This window comes from Rhea americana, unplaced genomic scaffold (genome assembly GCF_003343005.1).
Source record: "Rhea americana isolate MKP2758 unplaced genomic scaffold, rheAme1 scaffold_426, whole genome shotgun sequence".
NCBI lineage: Eukaryota > Metazoa > Chordata > Aves > Rheiformes > Rheidae > Rhea > Rhea americana.
Window position 1 is genome coordinate 289,449 of NW_028186564.1, and position 21,688 is coordinate 311,136.

A 21,688-nucleotide genomic window follows, 5' to 3' on the forward strand; every position below is an offset into this window, starting at 1 on the left:
AAACTTAAACTGCAGCACTAACTAGCCTAATCAATTAAAAATACTTGTGCAGAAATAATCTCACCAAATGTCAAGTAGTAATCATGTTTGTGTCTTACCTGTAGGTTGTGAGGCTGACTGAAGTTCCCAAATTGAGCCAGTGTCCGGCACTGACACAGACCTCGTTACAGGTGGCATCATGTTCTGTTCAGATATTCTGTAATACCAACAGGAAGAGTCAACAGGCCACTTCCAGGGAGAGGAGTGCTCAGAACACGCAGTGAGATTGAGTAACTCATATTATATTTCTCTCATTCCACACATATATTTAACACAAAACTATGATGCAGACAATAGCACTTGCTTGAGGAGTTCTTGCTTATCTCATTCCTGCTGTCAAGCCCAGGGCTAAGTCAACCGCTGTACAGTTCTGTATTTGCAGCTCACAGGCTACCTGGGGAAATGGGTATTCAATGCTGCTAGAACTCAATCAGCAAGGGCATTCTGTTACTAGCACAGACTTGTCAAAAAAGTATAGTTTCAGCTGTAAGACTTTCCTCCTCATTTTCATGCCTGTTCTCTGAGGTAAAGGCTACACAAAAAGAAATCCTAAGCATCCCTCAGCTGTTCCACTTTCATGCAATCTTAGAAACCCTGTAACACTCTAACACAACGAACTCACTTGAATGGGATGGACCACAGAGGATTACAAGTATCACTACATACAAGCCAGAATATAGAATGAACAGTAATCAGTTCAAGTCTGGGCTACTCACCTGATCTTCAGGGCCTGGAACTGTTGCAAGAGAATAGCCAACTGTTGCTGCTGCTGGGATGAGAGGGCTGCTTTTTGCTGCTGAGCCAGCACCTGTGCATATTGTTGTCTTCAAAAGAGAAGCAGAAAATCACTGGTATTTGCTCACTTTATCTATATAATGCCCAAGTTGCAGCAGTTCCACATAGACTCTCCATGACTAACGCCCAATGACCTATATAATGTACATGCTAATTATTAGAAGAAACTACAGAATAGGGTCTTGGAAAGAATCAAAATACAAGAATTCCAACAAACGGCCCGCATGGACCAAGTGTCTTCTCTCCCTCAATGGTATCAACTCGTTATTGTTGTCCAATTTTTCTCTTCTAAGCCGTGTAACACCAATTCCCTTTTTTGATAAGTTACGTACAGATTGCTCATAAGCTGATCCAGCTTTGATATCTACCCATCTACACAAACCAATCTTTCCCCTCCTATATCAAAGCATCTCCTAATACAACAGCAGACCCTTGCCTTATCAGATAAGCTTATTAGCAGTATTCAAAAAAATCATAATCACAGCACACATTTTCAGTACTGCTCAAACAAGTAGTTTGCCTGACTGCTTGCTTTCCTCTGATCTCCTACGAAACAAGCTGTTAGAAACTGTCCAGAACTGAACTGTAGCTGACAACTCTGGCAAAAATAGATGATAAACTGCTTTGGCCAGCAGTTACCCACCACTGACCTTCAAAAAGGTTGAGCAAGCAGACCAAGAAAAGTTCATGGCCCTCTTCATCTCCAATTCAAGAGATGTATATCCTTTCCCCTGACTCCAAAACATCAGAAGTGCATTAGAAGGATAGCTGGGACTCAGTGTGACCATAAGAGACCTATATAGCAAACCTCAGAGTACCTATATATGATACAGAATGACTGTCAAAAATGTTCCCATAACCATTCTCTGTCCTATCCCTGTTGGCTAGTGGGGCCTCTGGAAGCTGTGGAAGCAGGCTACTGCCACTGGAGGTGCAGCACTCCCAGTCCCACTGCCCGAGGAAACAATGACAAGAAGCTGAAACTGGATGATTAAAAATGTGAAGCAAAACACAGCCACTAGAAGGTCTCTGGGACTGGCAGTCTTACTGTATCAAAAGATGCTGATACTGAAGGTGCTGCATTTGGATCAGGGCCAACTCTTGCTGTCTAGTCAGTCGCTCTTGGTCCAGCTCACCCTATATTTAGGAAAAAAAACATGGTTTTACTTTAATAGCATTACATACCAACAGTAGCATACTGTAAATGCCTAGCAAGCCATGTAAAAATTACTTTCTGCACTGAAAAGACAAAGAAAATAGAAAAATACCTCGATAACTAACCTTCAATGTCTGTGAACAAAGTTTGAGTACATAAAGATGTAATTGAAATATACAGAATTTGTACATAAGACAACAGGACCAAATCTTATGTTCACAGATGTGGCAAAATAAACACATTCTTAAATTAGAAGACTGTATTTTCACCTCTTGAAATTTTATATGCATAGATACATACACACCCATATATATACACACACATGTAAGTTCACCACAGAGCTCAACTTAGGTGCTTGGAGCACCTACATCTCCAAGACCGAGCATTTGACTTGTAAATAATTATTTTTCCGTATTTTAAAGGGTTATTTGAGTAAGGAAACTGCCACATAATTACCAGATGTGGAAGTGGTGCTGGACCTGGAGTGAAGGGAACCCTGCCCCACATTTTCATGATGTCTCCAAGCGGTTGGAAAGTCTCATCACATGCTCTCTTAACCAGCAGTGACATAGTGAAATACCCAGCCTGGAACCACTCTGCCATCTCCTGATTACTGAAAGGACCTGAAACAGTATCAACCAATACACAGGGGGGAAGGGGAAGGGAGGTCAAGATGAGCATACTAGAAATGAAAAGCATTGTTCTTGTTAAAGAGACACAGTACCTAGCATCAGTGTTTTCTGCCTTTCTCATCCACTTGCACAAACAGAAAAACATTTTATATTCAAGGCCAGAAGGCCAGCACACAAGTCTGGACCACTGGAGCGTCTATGGCATTCCTCCATATGGTCTTTATTGAAAAGCACATGACCCCTTACACTTTTCATTGGATAGAGATGGGTCAGCTCTGGGATGAAAGCTGAGGGGCCATCGTAGCATGGAGCTCAATCCAGCTAATATGCATCCCACTTTCCTCAGAGCTCAGCAGGATCCGCTAGCTAACCGTGCTAAAAACGTAACGGCTACTTCCCCAAACAAACTGCACAGATAATTAAACAGTCTTAGCTTCAACATGAGCAAATTTGAAGGGGAGAGTCTGGCCTTCAAAACCGAAGTCTATTACAGAACTTTTGCTTCTGAAATTTTGGAAATGAGCAGAGTCTCCTCTGGTTGCAAGATTACATTTTTGAAGATAATTAGGAGAGGCAGTTTTTCCTTGCTCCTCCCTAGAAATATACTTCTGTGCTCTTCCTCTCAGAGAAGCATTTCAGCCGCTTCCTTCAAAGGAGACAGTCTCCCATACTAATTCTACATACCCAACTGGAGACAAAGTCAGGACAGACAAGAAAGGTTATTTTATTAGCATGAACCAGATAATGAGCTTGGGATAAACCAGAACCAAATAAATACCAGTTTTGCAAAAATACTATCTTCATAAAAGCAAGAATGTTAGATAATTCTTGCCTTCTCTATAACAAGCATCTTTAGAAGATACTTCCGAGAGGATATGAACCCACAAGTGGTAGCCCAATAGAAAGTTATGTGGAAGCCTTCACTTCTAGGGGGTCACATTCAAGGAACTGCTTTCTCTAACGAAAAACTGATAGATCATTACTGAGTAAAAAGCATTCAGGAGCAACTAGTCTAGTTTGAAGCATACTGAGCAAATGCAAACTCTATGTTTAACATACTTCAGAGTTTTCTTTTCACCTGTTATTATTTAAGGGTGTATAATACCTGCAGGCAAGAGACCACCACAGATCTCACGATTAACACCCCCTAAAAATCCTGTCTCCAGTTTACAGCTTAGGAAGTCATCCACACTAAAGAGTGTTGATCTTTACTACACAGTGAAACACAGCAAGTAAAGAGCTTGCTCCTTAATTGTGTTTTTGGGAGGGACCTCAGCAGCTGCTAAAACAGACTTCCCAAAGAGCCTTTTCTGAAAGTAAACATGCAAGCATCTATAGAAGAGATCTGTTCCAAATTTCTGTGCAAAAATCTGAAATTACTTAAGTGAAATCTGCAAACATGAAACAGTTGGCATTATATGAACCCATAACACACATGGTTGCAAGTACAGTTGAGATAATGTGTAAACACTAGACTTGTGAAAACTTGTTTTCTGTTTTCCCTTAAAAAAAGTACAACTCCTCCTCTGAGTACTGTGTCTGGGATGAGACTGGAAAAGTGTTTTAATTGTTCTTCATTGATTTTTTTTTCAAGTTCCTCTGTCACACTTGTTTTGTTACTCTTACCATATGGAAATACGACATGATACCTAGCTTTAGTCTAACCTCAATTCAGAGAAATATGAAGTGGTGACAAAGGCTAGAACTCTAGACATGGAGCCTGCTGATGGGGGCAGTGATGGATGGAAGGATGCAGTTTCAAAACCTAATTCTAGAGTGGCAGATTTTGTGCTGCTTTTATAGAAGCAAGCTTCCGTATCTGTTGGTGGTAAGTTTGCGATGATTTTAAGTTCTGTGAAACAAAAGAGGAAGTGTAAAGGGCACAGACCTACCCTGAATTTCTCCTTGTGGATCTTTGTAGTACCACTTCTGCATCGCCTCATGGAACAACGGCATAGAGGAACCCTTTGCTCTGTGCTCTTGAATTTTTGCTGCTAGCCTTTCATCATCAAGTGCACTGTCCTGCAGATATGCCACCATTTTCTCCGCTTGCTGCAGGAGACATCAAAAAGAGCAAAACATACAAGAGTTAGTTGTATACTTATAAATTCCAAAATAAGTGCACCAAGTATAACAGGCTTGAACTATGCAGTGATACCAGAGCATACTAGGCATTCAGTGATACCAAAGCATACTAGAAATTACAGGCAACTTGAAGACTGGTGTACTTACAAGAGAAATCCTAAGCTCAATCTACCATCTTCTCAGAACGACGGTTCATGTGCTTTTCAAGTAAAGCTTTAAAACAACTTGCCTAGATGGCCCCACACAGTATTATCACAGTGATAATTAAAACAAGTATGGAAAAACTAGTGTGAAAAAAGTTCTACACCCAGTGATTGCTAAGCTTTCATGAACACAGTTTGCACTTCATTTATGAGCACATATTTTTTGTATCAGGTTTATACTTTAATGGTGTCTCTGGGAAAATTTTAAGGCTACTTGACAGCGGCCACAAGCACTAAAATCTGCAGCTCTAACACTAGGCGCAGTACTTTACTTTCCATGAAAATTATGTGGGGGGGGGGAGGGAAAGAAAAGTAGCTTCTGTATACTTTGTGGATTTAAAAGTCTAAGCTACATTTTTGCTTTAAGCTCTAAGCATCTTGCATTCCACATTCCTCCAGTCTCAAAGTTGTTTACAGCAAAGGAATTTGAAAAATTTTACCTGCTCTAGGTGTTTGAGGCCCTCTTCATCATCTGGATCAGTAGGAATATTGCCCATGCCTGGGGCAGCTGTGACAGGTGTCTGAACTGGCCGTAGAGCAGGATTTGAATTGGAAACAGGAGGAGAAAGATGAGCAGGAGAAGCTGTGTCTGAAGAAATCTGTGGCAAAGGTTGAGCAACAGAAGCCAAATCTAAAGAAAAAGCTAAAATTAGTCCATTATGTTTAACACAGACAAAAATGACTTATATAAAAGTTCCTTGTAGAAAACAACATCCAGCAATTCAAAACTAGCAAAGCAAAAAACTTTCCAGATCCAAGTATGACTGTGCATTTGTATTGTTTATAGCACAGACACACAACTTAACTTCAAGGAACAAGCAGTTTAATCCAAACAGTGCAAAACTCTTCACAGACTAGCACATCCTGTTCCATTTGCCTAGGCTAATCTGCACTGCCAGTGAGGTATATCCACAATTAGCTCATGTTTCTCTAGATTATGTTGCAAAGTAAGGTACAAGTATATCCCAAGCATATGAGGTGGCATTTCCAAAAAATCTTATTTATGTTTATACAGCAGTTGGTGAACTCAGTTTTCATCACCATAATTCAGTCCTCACACCTTAAGAGACCAAGTCTAATCACAATGAATTAGGGAAACCTATTCAACTTATCCACGAAGCACACTACCTTCCCCTCTGTTGGACATTTTGGCTGGCGGTGTATTTTCTGTTCGATTCTCTTTATCTTCTGTTTTTTCTATTCTTTCTGGGACCGACTCTTCTTTCCTTTCAAAAAGGCTAGTCTGCAGGGGGTCTTGAGGCTGAGACTTCGGTGGAGTATCTGACCTGGCAGCTGGTGAAGATGTTCGGACTGCTTCTTCTGCTGTTTCTGCAATATTGAATGATTCTGCTTAATTGGATTAAGAGAAATTCCATAGTGTAGCATACAACAGATGCATTAAGAGCCCTCCTTACCTGCCACTACTCTCTCTGTTTTCTCCCCCTCTTTCTTGGTCATCTTTTCATGATCTTTGGCTTCTTCATTGTGGCTCCCTTCAGAGTCAGATCGTTCTTCCCCTTCCTCTACAGGCCGGAAGTCCATTTCCTGCTCCTCAGGGATTGGCTCCTTCTGTACCTTCTGCAGAGTCAACATAATCATTAATAAACTACGGACATAAGAGGATATTTGCTCAAAGTGAATACCAGACCAACACAGCTTCTCACCTTTAAAGAGAGAAATGCTCCAGAGGAGTCAAATGTTCCCATTTCTTCTTCTGCATCTTCTAAGCACCATTCAGGGAGGCTGTCCCTGTCATCGTCCATACTGCCACTGCCACACCGTACTCGTCGATAACCCCGTTCATCATCTCGTTCCCGGAAATCAAATTCGAACCTCCGCCGTCGCTCCATGTGCTCTCGCCAGCCTGCAGAACGAGGGCCGTCTAAGGTGGGGGGAAAGCAACTTTACAAGACAGTCCCAAGGGGCAGTAGCTTACTTGGAAGGGTTAAGGGTTAGGGAAAAGGTGACAAACAGTGAAAGAAATTCAGAAAGCCACCACAGGGTACAATCCACCTATAAATTGGCACCTTTAAAGGAGAGGTGGAGGGTGAGGGGAGAGAGAAAAGGAGTACCTTACTAGTAAGCAGGAGATCTTCAAATATTGCCCATTGCATATTGCCCATTGCATATATACCTACATTGTAAATCACGTGGGCATTGAAAACAAGTAAGGCTAAGAAAGCTGAGCTGCATAGTCTGAAACACTACATGTTTTGTAGTATTTCAGAAATACTACTATTCTGGCACTACAGCACCAAAATAAGACCAACAAAACTAGGTGTTGACTGAATTGAGCAAATTCCTTCTACTAGCCATCACTGACTTTTATATGTAAAAAATGCTTTAAAAAAATCCTTCAGTATTTTCTTTTAGGCAACAATCTGTAGAAGTAGCATCCTGAACAAACCACCCGTGCTTTTTCCCTCCTGCCCCCAGGGACATTTTTGCATATATGCATGTACAACAGACTGACAACTCTTCAAGTCTCTTGAATAGTAATTTTTTTAGTCACAGGATACTAAAACTTGGGATGCTAATCCATAAGAGAAGAAAAAAAAACTTTCCAAATCTAACTACAGCTTTTACTTCGCTTCTATTTTTAACATATTCAGAAGACATCTTCATTCAGTCAAGTTTAACAAAATCCTTTGCAATATTGCTCACTCTCTATTTAAACTGAAGAGCGCTTGCAGCTAGGTGAAAAAAATCGGGGGCAGACGTAGTGTAAACTGCTTTCAAAGCTCTCCATCCGGTGGAAGCTAACTTTACCAGAAATGTGCAGAGTAAGAAAGAAAACAGCTTAGCTTTTAGTGTTTTTCATGTTGGCTGTTTACTTGTTGGTAGTAAAAATCCTCCCCCTTTTTCCTCCATCACAAAATTTGCAAGAATCAGGGGAAATCAACATTTATTTGTACTGTTTATTAAGAGGCTACCAAAAACCACAGCGAAGAGGAGAAACACTGCCTTCTGTTCCATTTACTTCATATGGACAAGGGGCGTCAACCCTCTGAAGTACTGATGTTTACCATGCAAAAATCCATCTTTGTTTCACAAAAAAAGGGCAATTTAAACATGACAGCCCCCTAGAAACACTATGAAGCTTAGGCTACATTTTATCAAGGAAACAAAAGGTTAAATTTCAACAAGGCCTTCACTATATTGTGTGCACTTGCTCTGTAAATATTTCAGCTATATAGCTTAATCTTTTAGTAATGCCTTGAGAACAAATAAGAAACATTTTGGCAGGCAAAACCATCAAATCAATCTTCTGACACCACCTTTTCAATGTCACTAAGGAAAGAAATAAGGCACAGTAAGTTTGCACTTATTACATCTTTTCAGTCTGCTTCAAAACAGCCCTTAACACTTCGGAGGCCTATTATGCCAACTCCTCATTCACCAGTAACATTTCAAAAATACGTAAGCAAAGACAAAGTCTCCATGAAGGTGCATAGAGGGATTACACATTTCTGAGAGCTCTTTTAACAGCCACTTTGGGAGACCATAGCTGCCTGATGCTCCATGCTCCTCTGCCCACAACTCCTGGCCTCCAACTCAAGGTACATTCAAAAAGCACAGGCTGCACAGGGCCATAGTTTTGAGTCACATATATGAACATATGCAACCAAAATGCTGTTTCATTATAAAAGAACGACAAGACCTCTGGGAACAACCAGCAACTAAGACAACAGGGCATAGCCGAAAGGACAAGCCTGACATTCAAATTCCACTGACATGATACTGGAAGCAGTATCAAGCCTACTTTTTCACTCCTATCAGAAATACCAGGACTTCCTTTAGCAGTGGAATGTTTTTTGCAAGGTCTGAAGGGGAGAGGTTTCCGACATCCAGACAGGATTTCTGATTAAAATCACCAGTAGACACCTCCTCGGTATAGCCAGCAGTGTCTGCATCAGGTTTTCCAACAATGAAAGAGCACCATGGCCTGAACTCAGCTATTCCCTCTCCTAGTTAACTGCTTAAGCATCTATTTGCTATGCTGGGGCTCATATACAGCTGAGCATCTCTTCTGTACCAAAGAGGGAAAATTTGACACAGTAAGAACTTTCTGTGCAGTTGTCAATGGGCCACCTTGACACTATGCCCCAAGAGCAGCCCCAATTATTTTAACACAGTTCACACCCCTACTCCAGGAGCACAAGCTGTTCATAGTGGGACCCAGAAACATAGCTTTTGAAGGCAAATTCTGCATATTTTGCTAATTGCAGGTATCTTCAAGTTCAAATTAAGAACTTGAGATTGCTTACCATACAGTTGGCTTGCAAAGATTTAGTCAGATAGTATCTCATTTCATAGCTTGTACATTTTCAGAGACAGGAGGGGTGTAAAAATAAGAGATAAATGGGCTCTGCACACTACCTGTTTCTTAACAGTAAGAAAAGCTTATAAAAGACATAGAATATAAAGCATTTGACAACTCTGGTAAATACAGGGCTGCCAATCATCAAAACAAGTTAAGACACCTTAAAATCTTATATTAAGTTATATAAGCAAACAGGACACAAACAGCTTTAAACTCAGCCATGCAGGATCATTAGGCACAATTATATGAGCAAGATTCCAAGGTGAGAAAAGCAGTTTTAAGTGCAATCTACCCACTGCAATTTATGGTGACATTGTAGGTAAAAGATAAGACTACTGGCACATGACAAAAGTAGTAAGTGCACCTTACTCTCCATTTTTAACAGCTATTTATCTCTTAACAGTTACACTATAGAATTTATGAAAGAAGTTTCCAATGTAAATACTAAGCAAAGCACACAAAAGAAAGTACATATTTAACTTAATAGCATATGCTGTATATGAACTTGATTTCTGTTGTGCTCAACTCTGCAGCAAGATTTTCCAATATATGTTAGCTGCTTTATGATACGTGAGAAGCACAAAGCACAAATGGCCATTAGAAAGCCTACTTGATTTACAGCAGTTGATTCTGAAAATAAGGCAAATCAAGATGAATTTGAGAAGGCTCTGAAGTAAGCAGCAGCCAAAACACATGTTAATACAAAATTACAGACTCAAGCCTCACTAAAACACCTTACAGGAAAAATATCTTTCAATGGAGCTATTCAAGGGAAGATGAAATTGCACCAGAAAGAAGTTTTAGGCAAGAAGAGATAATCCACATTCCCTAAGGGTGACTTAGTAACAAAAAACATCCAAACATCTATAGATCATTCACTAGCTTTGCAACTAAAAAAGTTCTTATTTATATCTGATAAAATAGACTTGCTTTGTAGATTTAAAGAGTGATCACTGTACAAATCCAAAAAAAAGGGGCTTCTTAGGCAGGTAGTCACTAAGTCATTTTAAAAAAAAGGATGAGAAGATCAAGTAAACTCTGAAGTAGCCAGTGAATTCAAAACTATAGTCATATTCCTTACAGCTGGTTAACCCAGCCTACCTTACACAGCCTTTACAACAGGAGTGGTACCACAGTTACCTACAACAATGAGCAAAACAACTTTTCCACTGCATAAGCCAAAGGAAGATGTCTTCTGTTAATGTCCAAACCAAACCAAAAGCTCCACATTCCAAGCTTTGACTAGAAAAGCCTGCTGATACAATCCAGAGTTTTCACACTCATTAACCTGAAGTTGATGTTCTGGGGGAAAAAAAAGAAAGTTAACATCCTTCTGAATTAAAAATTAGGGGGAGAATAAAAAAAGTTGGGCACATCTCTTTTACAGCTAAAAGTGCTACAGGAGCTGAAACTCCAGCATGAGCAAAACCCATTTAGCTTCTCCATGAAGTTTCAAATGGCTGAGAATAGAAGCTTTTTGTAGAAGCTTAGCAGTACATAAGACAAGCATACACAAACTTAAAGTCAATGCTGACCAAGAGGTCCCTCAGAACATATCAGCCAAAAATATCAAGAGTCGATATTTTTCGATGCCGAGTTCCCCCCGGCATCTAAAGATAAGCAAAGAACAAAAATGGTCAGTTTTGACAAACAATATTGAGATTTCTCACTTCATTTTAGGCATAGCCATATGAGAGAGGAAGAGTTTAAACACAGCATAGCAACATAACTCTCTTCATGCATGTCAAAGGAGTTAACTTTAGATTTAATAAAATAGATCACAGAATCTGGAAACTATGCTTATGTGCACAAAACTAGTTTAATAAAAGCAGCCTTAGTTCATCTTCTCAATCCTCTACCAAAAAACAGAAGATAAGTAGACTTATGTCACCCATCCCCCGATAAATACAGTTAAGGGATACAAAATACAGAAATTCAAAAGATGGAAAAAACAACGGTCTGTGGGATTTTAAATGTTGTTTTCCAACAGAACCCAATAAACTCAAGCCTGCCAACTGCTACACTCTCTAACCTGCTCTCACCCCAAAGAAAGTAGGCAACATGCAATCTAGCAGGGAGCATGCAGGGCCAAGTCAAAGGAAGGTCCAGCTACACAAATGAAGTCAGTACTTCAAGTGTGAAGATGTCTGTCTGTCCTCAGCAGGATGTATAAGCATTATTACTAACAGCAGAAAAAGCAGAAAGTAGTAGTTTAAGTCATTCCAATTTGAGTTGAACTCATTGATTAAATCAAGAAAACCATGAAAACCATTTTCATGGTCTGGTGGCTACTATTAATAGGGAAATTCATAACTCTGACTTGAGTTGAGACTAGTATGATACAGCTGTCAACTCACTCACATCCACCTCAAATTTAGCAGCTTCTATGCAGATTCTCACAACTCTTGGAACAGGCTCTTATGCCTACTGAACTAACTGAAATAAGTTAGTCTATTACAGCAAAAATTCAAGTAAGTACTAGTATTTCCCATGACAGAATTAGAATGAATTGGAAACCCTTTCCATAACATCTTCCAGAAAAGCTCAAGACATACATGAACTTCTGAACTTCAAGGTCTCTATGCTTCCTTTTATGCTAACATATGCAGGCTTGTACTTGCAAAACACTCCACTCCTAACATGTTACATCTGATCATCATGAGGTAGTTTCAGCTGGCTTCATATTACGTGAATTGTATGACAAAGCAGCAGTGTCCAACAAATGATCACAACCAAACATCAGGGAAAAGAAAATGGTATTCTTCAAAATTTGCCCCTTAGCCTTGCTCCAAATAGAAAACATCTGACAATAAATCTAGCCTAGTGCTTATTCCTAACTTTTAGTACAAGCTAACAGTTGTTTGAGGGCAAAGAATAATACAGTGGCTGTAACTATCAGACTGTCACTGTCTACTACCAACTATCAGACATAATAGCTGCCCACCTAGTACTAGAAGTTCTTCGGGATGTTGAAACTGGTAATCATCCCACTGTAAGGCATTTTTTCACTTGTTTATCGTTTTAATTAAAAAGCAGTGTCTACCTCAGCCATAGAAATACCCTGTACTTCCTTCCTTCCTTTGCTTCCCTATGAGGCTACGCTAGTAGAAAAGCCATAATCCTCCCTGGGTTTCCCAGAAGCCTAGTGTAGCCAAAAGACACCCAAAAAGCAAATCCCATGACAAGCATGCCTGACTAGTAGGATCTCTCTAAAATAGTAGTTAAAAGTGTTTCAGCTACACTACTCATACTGGGCTCTGCTCTGAATTTCCACTGCAACTTTGGCAAAACACTGTTGGTAAGCAAGCGAACGACATTAACTTTGTCAAGTCAGGGAAACAGAAGAGCGACCAAAACAGATGCTTGACATTTAGCAAGAGATGAGACACTCTGCAAGTACAAGGCATATGGAGCAACAAGTATTTTGGGATTTTTCCAAAGAGGGCACTCTGGCCTTTCCAACACCATCTAAAAACTACACAGCCCAACAGCCTGAGTGATTTAGTGCCAGTATTGCCCCATAGCTTTAGATATGCTACCTAATGAGAGGGAGTAACTTCTGTGGCTGTAGAGCCGAGGGGAGAAAACAATGCTGTTTAAAAAAATAATCTGATTTTATCAGGCACATACTCACCTGGACCACAACACAGACAAGCACATATCTTAATATTGTTCCCTTAAATAAATTCAGGGTCTTACGGACATTTAAAGAAACACACACACACAATTTTGTGCTCACTGTAAAATTTGTTACCAAGAGCTCTATGTATCCTAAAGCAGTATTTAGTGACCAAAACTACATAAACATTAACTACTTTTGTCCCAAGTCTTATGCCACCTCCCTTTCCTCTGCTCTCTCCAGGCCCTGATCACCCACTACCCTTTTCCCTATAGTTGCTGATGCATTTTTCTCCAGATCTCCTCTCACCTGGACTGTGAGGGCGCCACCTTTCACCATCCCTCCGTGACCCAGCCAGTCGCCAGCCTCCATCATCATCTTCCCCATTTTGTTCCTCCCTGAAGATACGCCAGTTCTCGCTCTCAGAGCGTATAAACTCATGTTTCCTCCCTGTTGTTGCTGTCCCACCTTCCTCAAAGTTTGGTCTCACTGCAAAGAAAACATGCACAAGTGAACATGCAGTCCGGTGTTTAGGAACCTGGAAACACAAGGTATATAATCTCACTCCTTTACAGGAAAGATGCACCAAAAAGTAAGCAGTGATATAGACCTAAGTGAGCAATGGAAGTTTTTATATATAAGGGCTTATATGATAGAGCTACCTGGAAGAGCAGGTAACAAATTTAGCAAATCCCTGCCAGTCCCTATGTACGTCTGGATGAAAAGACTGAGGAGGAGAATATGCAGGTAAAAGCAAAGCACACAAGCAACAGAGAGATAGGAAACAGAGGAAAAGATGACAAATTAAGAGACACAGGAAAGCATAAAAGGAAAGAGGCAAAAGCGTGTGGAAAGAAGAAACTGTTGTATCATGAAAAGCCTCATGCTGAAGGAAAATAGGAATAAAGTTTAAAAACTGTAAATAATACACACTTTTATATAAATGTATTTGTTGCATGCATAATAAAATTTAAAAAAGGGAAGGCCATACATTCTATCCAATAGTAGGTACACAGTTTTAGAGAGGACTGGAAGATTAGATAGGATTAAGGATTAAACAAGAAAACCACAGCTGCATTAACATCACCCTGCTACTCAGTCCTCTGGAGAGCCAAGGTCAGTATGTTAAGAGTTAGATGCAACAAAGCTCAAGATTAAGGAAGAACCTATCAGAAGCGTAGGAGACTAGATTGTCAGTCATTCATTTCCTAATTTACACCAAGTTACATTCAAAACACACCATAAAATCTTCAGGTACTTAATGAAGACGACCGCAGTCACAAACAGATGAGAAGTATTTTTAGAGAAGCCCATATCACATCACAACAGCTCACGTTAGACTGATCTACTGCTTTTGTTGTCAACTTGCCCCGACAAGGAAACATCAGGCTGTAGGACTAACTTTGAACTTAGGGACTGTGCTTCTTTCAGTAGGTCTGGTTGTGTAATAGCAGAATTCACACATGAACCACAATGATGCCACTTCTTCACTGGTACTATTAACCACAATTTCAGATTAACAGTGGCTAGGTGCAAAAAGGCATTGAAGTGCTAGAGAAAGACACTCAACATATCTTTCTTATATTTTTTGATAATATTTGGGGAAGACTTTAGAATATAACTGGTTGTTTAAACAGGAAAACCAAAAGTATGACTATATGCTAGGATTTCTGGTGTGGAAAACAACTTTAAATGACAAACTTAGGTAACTAAGTTAACCTCAAAAGAGCTTTGTTTTGGTGGATTGGGAGATTTTTTTTTCCTGCCAGTGACAGCTGAAGAAGTTGCATGGTATGACAAAGAAAGGAAATGCAGAGCACCTAAAATGGTGTGGCTTATCAAACTTCTTTAGCAGAATTCAAAAATTCTTCATTCCTAAGAGTATTGCGCCGTGGACACATAAAACAAGGGTAACTCCTCCTTCCTCTGGCTCCAAATTTTCACATTATATTGCTTCTATTTTAAGGAGGGACACACTCAAAAGAGTGCAGGTGGAGTTAAAGTACAAAATCCAGGATATTTCAAGGTTCCTGTGCTCCAAGTTTACATGGAATACTTTCATCTCTCATCACTGTCACAGGAACAAGTTCCTACATGGATTTTCAAGACAGATTGAGTAGACACAAAAGACAAGGAAAAGTCACCAATGTTTAAGATGTAGCTCCTCAAAAACCGATACTCACTTCAAGATCTTAGAAAGATAACCCTAGAACACCCTTATTTCTATGTAAAGAAAGAGTTACGCATTTAAGTATCAACATGTAACGTTTTAACTTACATTAGCCAATCCAACCTGTGAATCCTTATATATTCAAGATGCACATTTATTTTGTTGAAGGGGACATCTGGCTTTGAGTCTTAAGTTTTAAACAATATTTTGGGAAGCCTCTGGTGATACTGGCTCTGATACTGGCTCTGAACAAAACCAAACTGCTGAGACATTGGACCCTCTACCTTTAGGAGGGGCAACAGGAGCAAAGTTTCTTATCTAGAATCCATAAATCTTTGCATATTAACTACTCATTTTTCCCCCAACATTTTCATAGCAAACAAATGAAGACAACAAGGCAGAAACTTCACATCTGGGAAATACATGCATTGTTAATTATAGATCTCCATGTGATGCAAGGTAAAAGTAGTAGGAAATGCAGGGAAGCATCTCAGTACAGTTCATCAGATAAAGGAAAACTAGGAGCCAGAGAGCTACACAGCCAACTCAGCTGGAAAGCTGGAAGTCAAATGCACCAAGAGATCGAGAATGTAACCAAGGAAGAGCGCTGCAATCCGACCTTAAAAGACTGGGTAAGTCTGGATGCAAAGGGTAAGGCATATGCCTCAATTTATCTGAAGCTGCTTTAGAAACACTGGAAGGCAGCAAGAGGTACACAGACATGTTCACTTTCACCACAAAAACCACCGTAGCCAACAGAAAACTTAATTTGCTATTTCAAGAAAAGAAAGTCTTATTTTTGGAGCTACATCCACTCTTTTCAGAGCAGATCAGAATTCGCTGAATTCACAGCTATTAGCTGAGGCTTGTTCAATAACATCAACATTATTTGGGGCAATTACAGAGACCCTACCAAGTAAGAAAAAGGACAAAATTTCTTTCCTCTGTTATTAAAGTCATTTAAGATTCTGGAGACTGCTGTTTAACTTCAGCAAGCTATCGGTCCACTGGCTCTATACTAGTTTTCCCAAAGCCTTTGAAAGGTGTTACCCAAGAAATACTCTGAAGCCTTCTTCAGTACTGAACATCCATATTGCTGCTTGAGCTTCTAGCCCCTCTGCAGATACCTGCGTGCCACAGGTGTACTCAGGACAATTCAAGCTGTCCGGTACACAGTCCTTGAACATGGCTGGTTTTGCTCCCAAGACACTAGCACTGAAATTTTGAAGCCAGGTTCTCCACAGTAAGCTTGCAGAAAATTACATCTTCAGTTTGAGCTGTGAGGTTTGAAGTGCTCATCTCCAGAGAGGTGACCAAACATCATCAAGTCTTGTTCACCAGGATCAGACACAGGCTGGATCCTCTCTCTCTCCTTTATCATTTTTAATTCTATAAAGTCAACCAACAGGTCAGTATTACATGTATTTGAGGATGCAGTAACCTGTGATTCTGCAACCTTCTTTCTAACCAAAGGAGCATGTCAGTGTGCCGCAGAAGGTGACATTCCACTCTTCTGAGGAAGTGGATAGGAAACATAGTATATAACATACTTCAGTTTTCTGGTACTCAGACAACACCAAAAACATTAAAGACAGCACGGTACGTGTCAACAGGGATTTGACACTAGATGACCTTCAACATTATGCATATGAACCAAGAAACTAATTCTTTGTAAGTGCAAATCACAAGGATTAAGCCTCAGGAAACACAAGTTAAACCACAAAAAAAAAAAAAAAAAGACAAAATAACGTATAGGAATGTTCCTACAGTTTACATACCAATTCATAACTTCCGAAACCTGGTACATTGACTTTGCAAGTTGCTCCTAGCCCTGGGAACACTTTTCAGCTGAAATAATCCAGCTCAGTAAATCAGTATTTGGCCATATTTTAGGGACGAAAAATTCAAAATGTAGTCCATGGTTTTGCCTCAGACTAATTGACTGGACTTCCTGAAGAGAAGGAACAGTAAAAGGGCACCTCTGTTCATGCCTGTCACAAAGCCAGCATCGGTGTTTACAGAAAACTTCAGCTAGAGCATAGCAGTATCCAGCCAAAAAACACCTACAGCTGTGCAACGCAGAGTCGAGGAGAGACTAACCGCAAAGAGCAAGGATTCTGGGATGCAGCCCTGTGGTAACATGCTTATGTAGAGCACTTGCTACTAAAATGACATATAACTTCAGCTCCCCATGCTGTCAAGAGTATATTTCCCATGGCATGTTCAGTGTTTGGAGAGAACTAACAGGAAAGTGATGACTGACAGCAATACTGTTTCCTCTAAACACAGAAAAAACTAGGGAAGTCTAGTATGCACTTTGATTTGCTCTCTTCTTTCTGGTGCATGCTACACAGATTTTCTCCAGAGAATAGAAACTCCTCTGCACCTAGTATTTTTAAAGGACCTCAAATAATTTTGTCTAGATTAATACTTCAGGAACACATCCTACAGAAGAAAAAACCTGTAACAAACGGACTTAAGACAATGTTTCCAAAGGAGGACCATCTTTGCATTTAGACAGCATTTGGTGTACTATGGGCGCTATAGGAATACACAAATAGCAAAAGGACTCACTTAAGGCCAAAGTCAGGGGCGTAAGTCAGAAGTTCTGACCGCAGTTTCCAGCTCTATTTTCTCTTCCTCCACGAATTCAACTTCAACACTAGATCTCAAACATCTACTATTCAAATACCATTCCCCGCTTTTCCCGCTAAACTCACCACTACCCACTGGCACGAGCAGAGATGAACCACTACACCCAAAGAAATCAACAAGAACATTTAATCCCACTACCAATACCTGGAAATCACATACCGTAACCACTTCACCTACTTCACCAGTTAGGTTTTCAAGTCATTCAGTAGAATCAGATTAGACACGTGACCAGAGACCATAAGCTTTCTACAGTACAAAACACGGTGACAAAACCTCCTTGACCTAGTGAATAAAGAGGCCATCTGTAGTGCAAATTCAACCTAGCCAGAGTGTACAGAGAAGGTTCAAGGGCAAAGCAGAGTGTCCTGGAGGCTGAGTGGTGGGTACCCCCTCGTGCTACGCTACTTCCACTGGCTCTGAAGGTCACACTCTGCCTATCACAACTTACAGTGCTGTGCCTGAACATGTATTAAAATGCTCCATACTAATGAAACAAAGAATTAATGTTTTGTAATTTCAGACTGGGGATGGAGGCAGGGGGAAAGGTTAAAGAAAAAAAGTGCGGGGGGGATTTTCTTTCTTAAGCAGGAAAGTCTACATTAATAATTTTCCCAGCAGGCCTTCAGTAGTTTTACTGCAAACAACCACAGCCTTTGTTTCTCAGATCCTCTTACATCTGAGTTCCATCAAAGCCCTCACACATCAGCAGCTAAGAAAAAAGTGTGAAGTGCTACTGCATTACAAAGCTGTCCTCACAGTTGATTTTAGTGCAGTATGCTGATGACTCCATGCATTCTTTCAGCTAAAAGATCTTCCCTGTAAGAGCTCTTTAATCTAGTAAGTGAGAAAGAAAATAATGCTAAGTAAAAACAGTTTCATCTACACCTGAAATCAGTTTCCCCACCTCTTTAGGGGAAGCAACTCACCTAATCTACATCATTTCATTCCTAGGCTGTGATTAATCCTGTGATTAATTCCAGGTTTGCACAAAGGAACAACATGGGATGGAACAAAAATGGCCAAATCAACACCTTCTGACTAGCATTAGCCACAATATATCAACACCCTCCCGACACCACAGGCTGTCCTGCTAGCTGCATCATCACCCGCACTCAGGAGCACAGGACCTGATGCAAAGAGAAGGAGCAAGGAGACCCGAGGGTTTCCATTTTCACCTAAAGACACACTACGAAGAAAGTATCAGAGAACAGCTGGCGTTTTCCAGCAGTAACAGAACTTTTTCCATTCAGCTTTTCTACAGGAATCTTGTCCTTTTGAACTTTCAAGTAAAACTTTAAGTAAGATTATACAAACATAACAAAAAAAAATCTTGATTACGGAGGGGTGGGGGAGCGCACCCCTTCAAGCAAGCGCTTGAGGATTTCTCCTTGGCTGCAAAGGGCTTGTGTTTGGTAAAGAAACCCTCCTAACAAACCGGCATTCTTTTCCACATGATCAGCGTTAACCAGCCCTCCTGGAGGCAAAATGACCAATCGAATCAGCTTCAGATGAAAACCAACCCCCTCAGCATTATAAACACAGGAGTGAGACATACAAACCCCTCTAGAGAAAAAAAAAAAGAAAAAAAAGAAAAAGAAAAAAAAAATCCTACCAATCATTTGCAGAAAGTTTCTTGCCAGTGCTGGGACCAATACACACAACTGGCCTACTGCCTTTTCTGGAAGCCAAGTATCCCCTTCTCCTGCACACACGCTCTTCAGAGACTGGTAAGTACACAAAGCTTTTATTTTTTTCCTTCTGATTGTACAATTAGAAATAACCCCATCATTCTGCAAAGTAATCCAAATTATTGTTAGGGTGTGGAACTTTATTTCTGAAGCTTCTCGAATTAAGTATCACAAAATAGTTATAGCAGTTTCTGTAGCTTTTCCTCAAAAAAAGAAAACGCTCTCTCAGCTCACAATCACGGACAGAGCTAAAACACCATGCCACATCCTTTCAGAAAACTATCAAGACAAACAGCGCTGGAAAGACCCTCTGCAATGCTCTATGAACAGGGAGCACTACAAGACCACAGCTAAGGTAATCAGGTGCTACCTACCAAGGTATTAGCAAAAAGTCATCCTCCTCCTCTTGCTGCATTCATAACTCAGCATTCAAATTCCTTTCTATGAGGAATTAAAGAAATATGCTTCATGTCTTGAAGCCCACTTGTAATTACATCTCACTCCTTCAATCGTTTGCATCAGTCACTGCATTCTGGTTGTGCTTACAAACACCTTACTGCGAGCTAGCACTGCTGTTCAGGAAAACTACACATGGATCACTGGGCATGAGCTGCAATGTCCTAGAAAAATATCTGTCATTTTGGACAAGTCCTTGGGACAGTTAACATCACCCAGGGCAAGACTGCTCTTCAAAACACAGCGAGTCCCACAAAAAATGGGCAAACTCCTATTACTACAGCCTTGCATCAAACAACATCCAATCTCTTAATTCTCCTAAATTTACTCCATCATTAACAATACTTAAATCTTGGCATTTGTGTTTTCTCAGTAAAGGATTTAACAAATACTAGCACATTTTAAAATCTTAAATAACAGTAAGCAAAGTCTTGGTGATGTTTTTCTCCTTCTCTAGCAATGGCCAGACTAGTTGGTCCATTTAGATGGTACTTCAGTCAACAGTAATGGCTCATACTGATCCTCACAGTACTTTAAGCATGCTGTACTTTTATGAAAACACATTGCAGGTCTAGCTAGAAGTCACCTCTACAAGGTATTTTACTTTTTATGCTGTAAAACATTTTTTCCCATTTCACCAAAAATGGTATCTCTTTTTTATTTACTTACTTGTTTTTGAAGTACACTGTTAAATGGTTGCATGAGATCAGGAGTAAAAGCTCTCACATCCTGTATTTTGTAGCATTAACTTTGAAATGTGCAACTTGGGCTCAACAAGTTAAAAAAGCTCCTTTTTAAAAGGCTTTTCTTTATAAGTGTAACAAGTCTAGAAAACTGTTACCTTAATTCTGAAGGCCAATTGGGGGGGGGACCAAACCCCCTCCCAAAACAGTTTTGTCACAAACTGCTCCTATTCATCTCAATGAGGAATTAGCTTCAAGACCTAAAGGACAAACATGTTTGAAATGTCAACTACCCTACAAATAGTTGTAGCATAAGTGTTCCGCTAAAGCGGTTATCCCATTAGCTGAATTACCTCCTACAGTATTGTCACCTATTGTAAATTATATGATCCAGTCATGTCATCAATACTGAAAAAATAAAAGTGCCCTCACTTTTTAACACTAGTATCAAAGCATCTCAAGGATTGCTAGTGAATCAAAAAATAAAAATACTGTAGTTTTAACAGCATGCCATTAAAAGATAAACTTCAGTTGCTCCTGTTGCAAAGTCCAGAAGTAATGACAAATCTCAGTGATTATAGCTCACAGCACAGAGATGGTGTTTAAATATAAGAGAGGTACAAGATTATTTGGACCCAGGTCAAGTAAAGAAGGAACATACATATTCACGGAAGGCCATGCCAGTAATGCATGCCAGCATTACTGGGGTTGTAATAAACTTCAATATTATAATATTCTATACTATAATATTATAACGGTTCAAATTAGGCTACCGTTATAAGCAGTTTTTGTAGTTACTCTCAGCAAACGCATGTCCTCTCAACTTCCTCAGTGTTGCAATGAAGTAGCACAATATAAACTTTCTCAAATTCTTTCCAAGGTCAATTAGAACAGATTTTGTTAAGAGGGGAAATTGGTCAGGTGAGGCAGCACTGCAGAACTTTCTGCTGGAACACAGCTTCACAGAAGGGTACTCAAGCTCCTAAAAGGAAAGCAAGTGCATTGATATTCTGAGATGAAAACTGGCTGCAAGTGTCATTGCCAATGTCCTTCAATTTGGAAGGCAAACAAAAAGCAAACAAGGACACTTGCAAATGAGTCCTCTGCAATCCTAAAGGTATAACAGCTGAGCTCCCACAGTCAATAGAAAGGCTAAGGATGCCAAAAGAAGAGGCAAGAAACA

At 40.0% G+C, this 21,688-nt stretch overlaps 1 protein-coding gene across 14 annotated transcripts in view; it reads right to left on the reverse strand.

Moving 5' to 3' along the window:
• The window catches only part of GIGYF2 (GRB10 interacting GYF protein 2), a 79,555-nt gene that overhangs the window by 16,906 nt on the left and 40,961 nt on the right, over positions 1 to 21,688 (reverse strand). For 10 of the 14 annotated variants that reach the window (XM_085315298.1, XM_085315304.1, XM_085315309.1 and 7 more), the window contains 10 exons: positions 13,163 to 13,342; positions 6,575 to 6,792; positions 6,326 to 6,488; positions 6,039 to 6,239; positions 5,351 to 5,541; positions 4,515 to 4,674; positions 2,447 to 2,613; positions 1,883 to 1,971; positions 756 to 863; positions 99 to 196 (listed from right to left, as the gene is read on the reverse strand). In XM_085315298.1, the coding sequence (XP_085171424.1) occupies positions 99 to 196; positions 756 to 863; positions 1,883 to 1,971; positions 2,447 to 2,613; positions 4,515 to 4,674; positions 5,351 to 5,541; positions 6,039 to 6,239; positions 6,326 to 6,488; positions 6,575 to 6,792; positions 13,163 to 13,342 (1,575 nt within the window). The remainder of the gene's footprint in view (positions 1 to 98; positions 197 to 755; positions 864 to 1,882; positions 1,972 to 2,446; positions 2,614 to 4,514; positions 4,675 to 5,350; positions 5,542 to 6,038; positions 6,240 to 6,325; positions 6,489 to 6,574; positions 6,793 to 13,162; positions 13,343 to 21,688) is intronic. The other 4 variants (XM_085315312.1, XM_085315300.1, XM_085315310.1 and 1 more) reach the window with 2 other exon arrangements.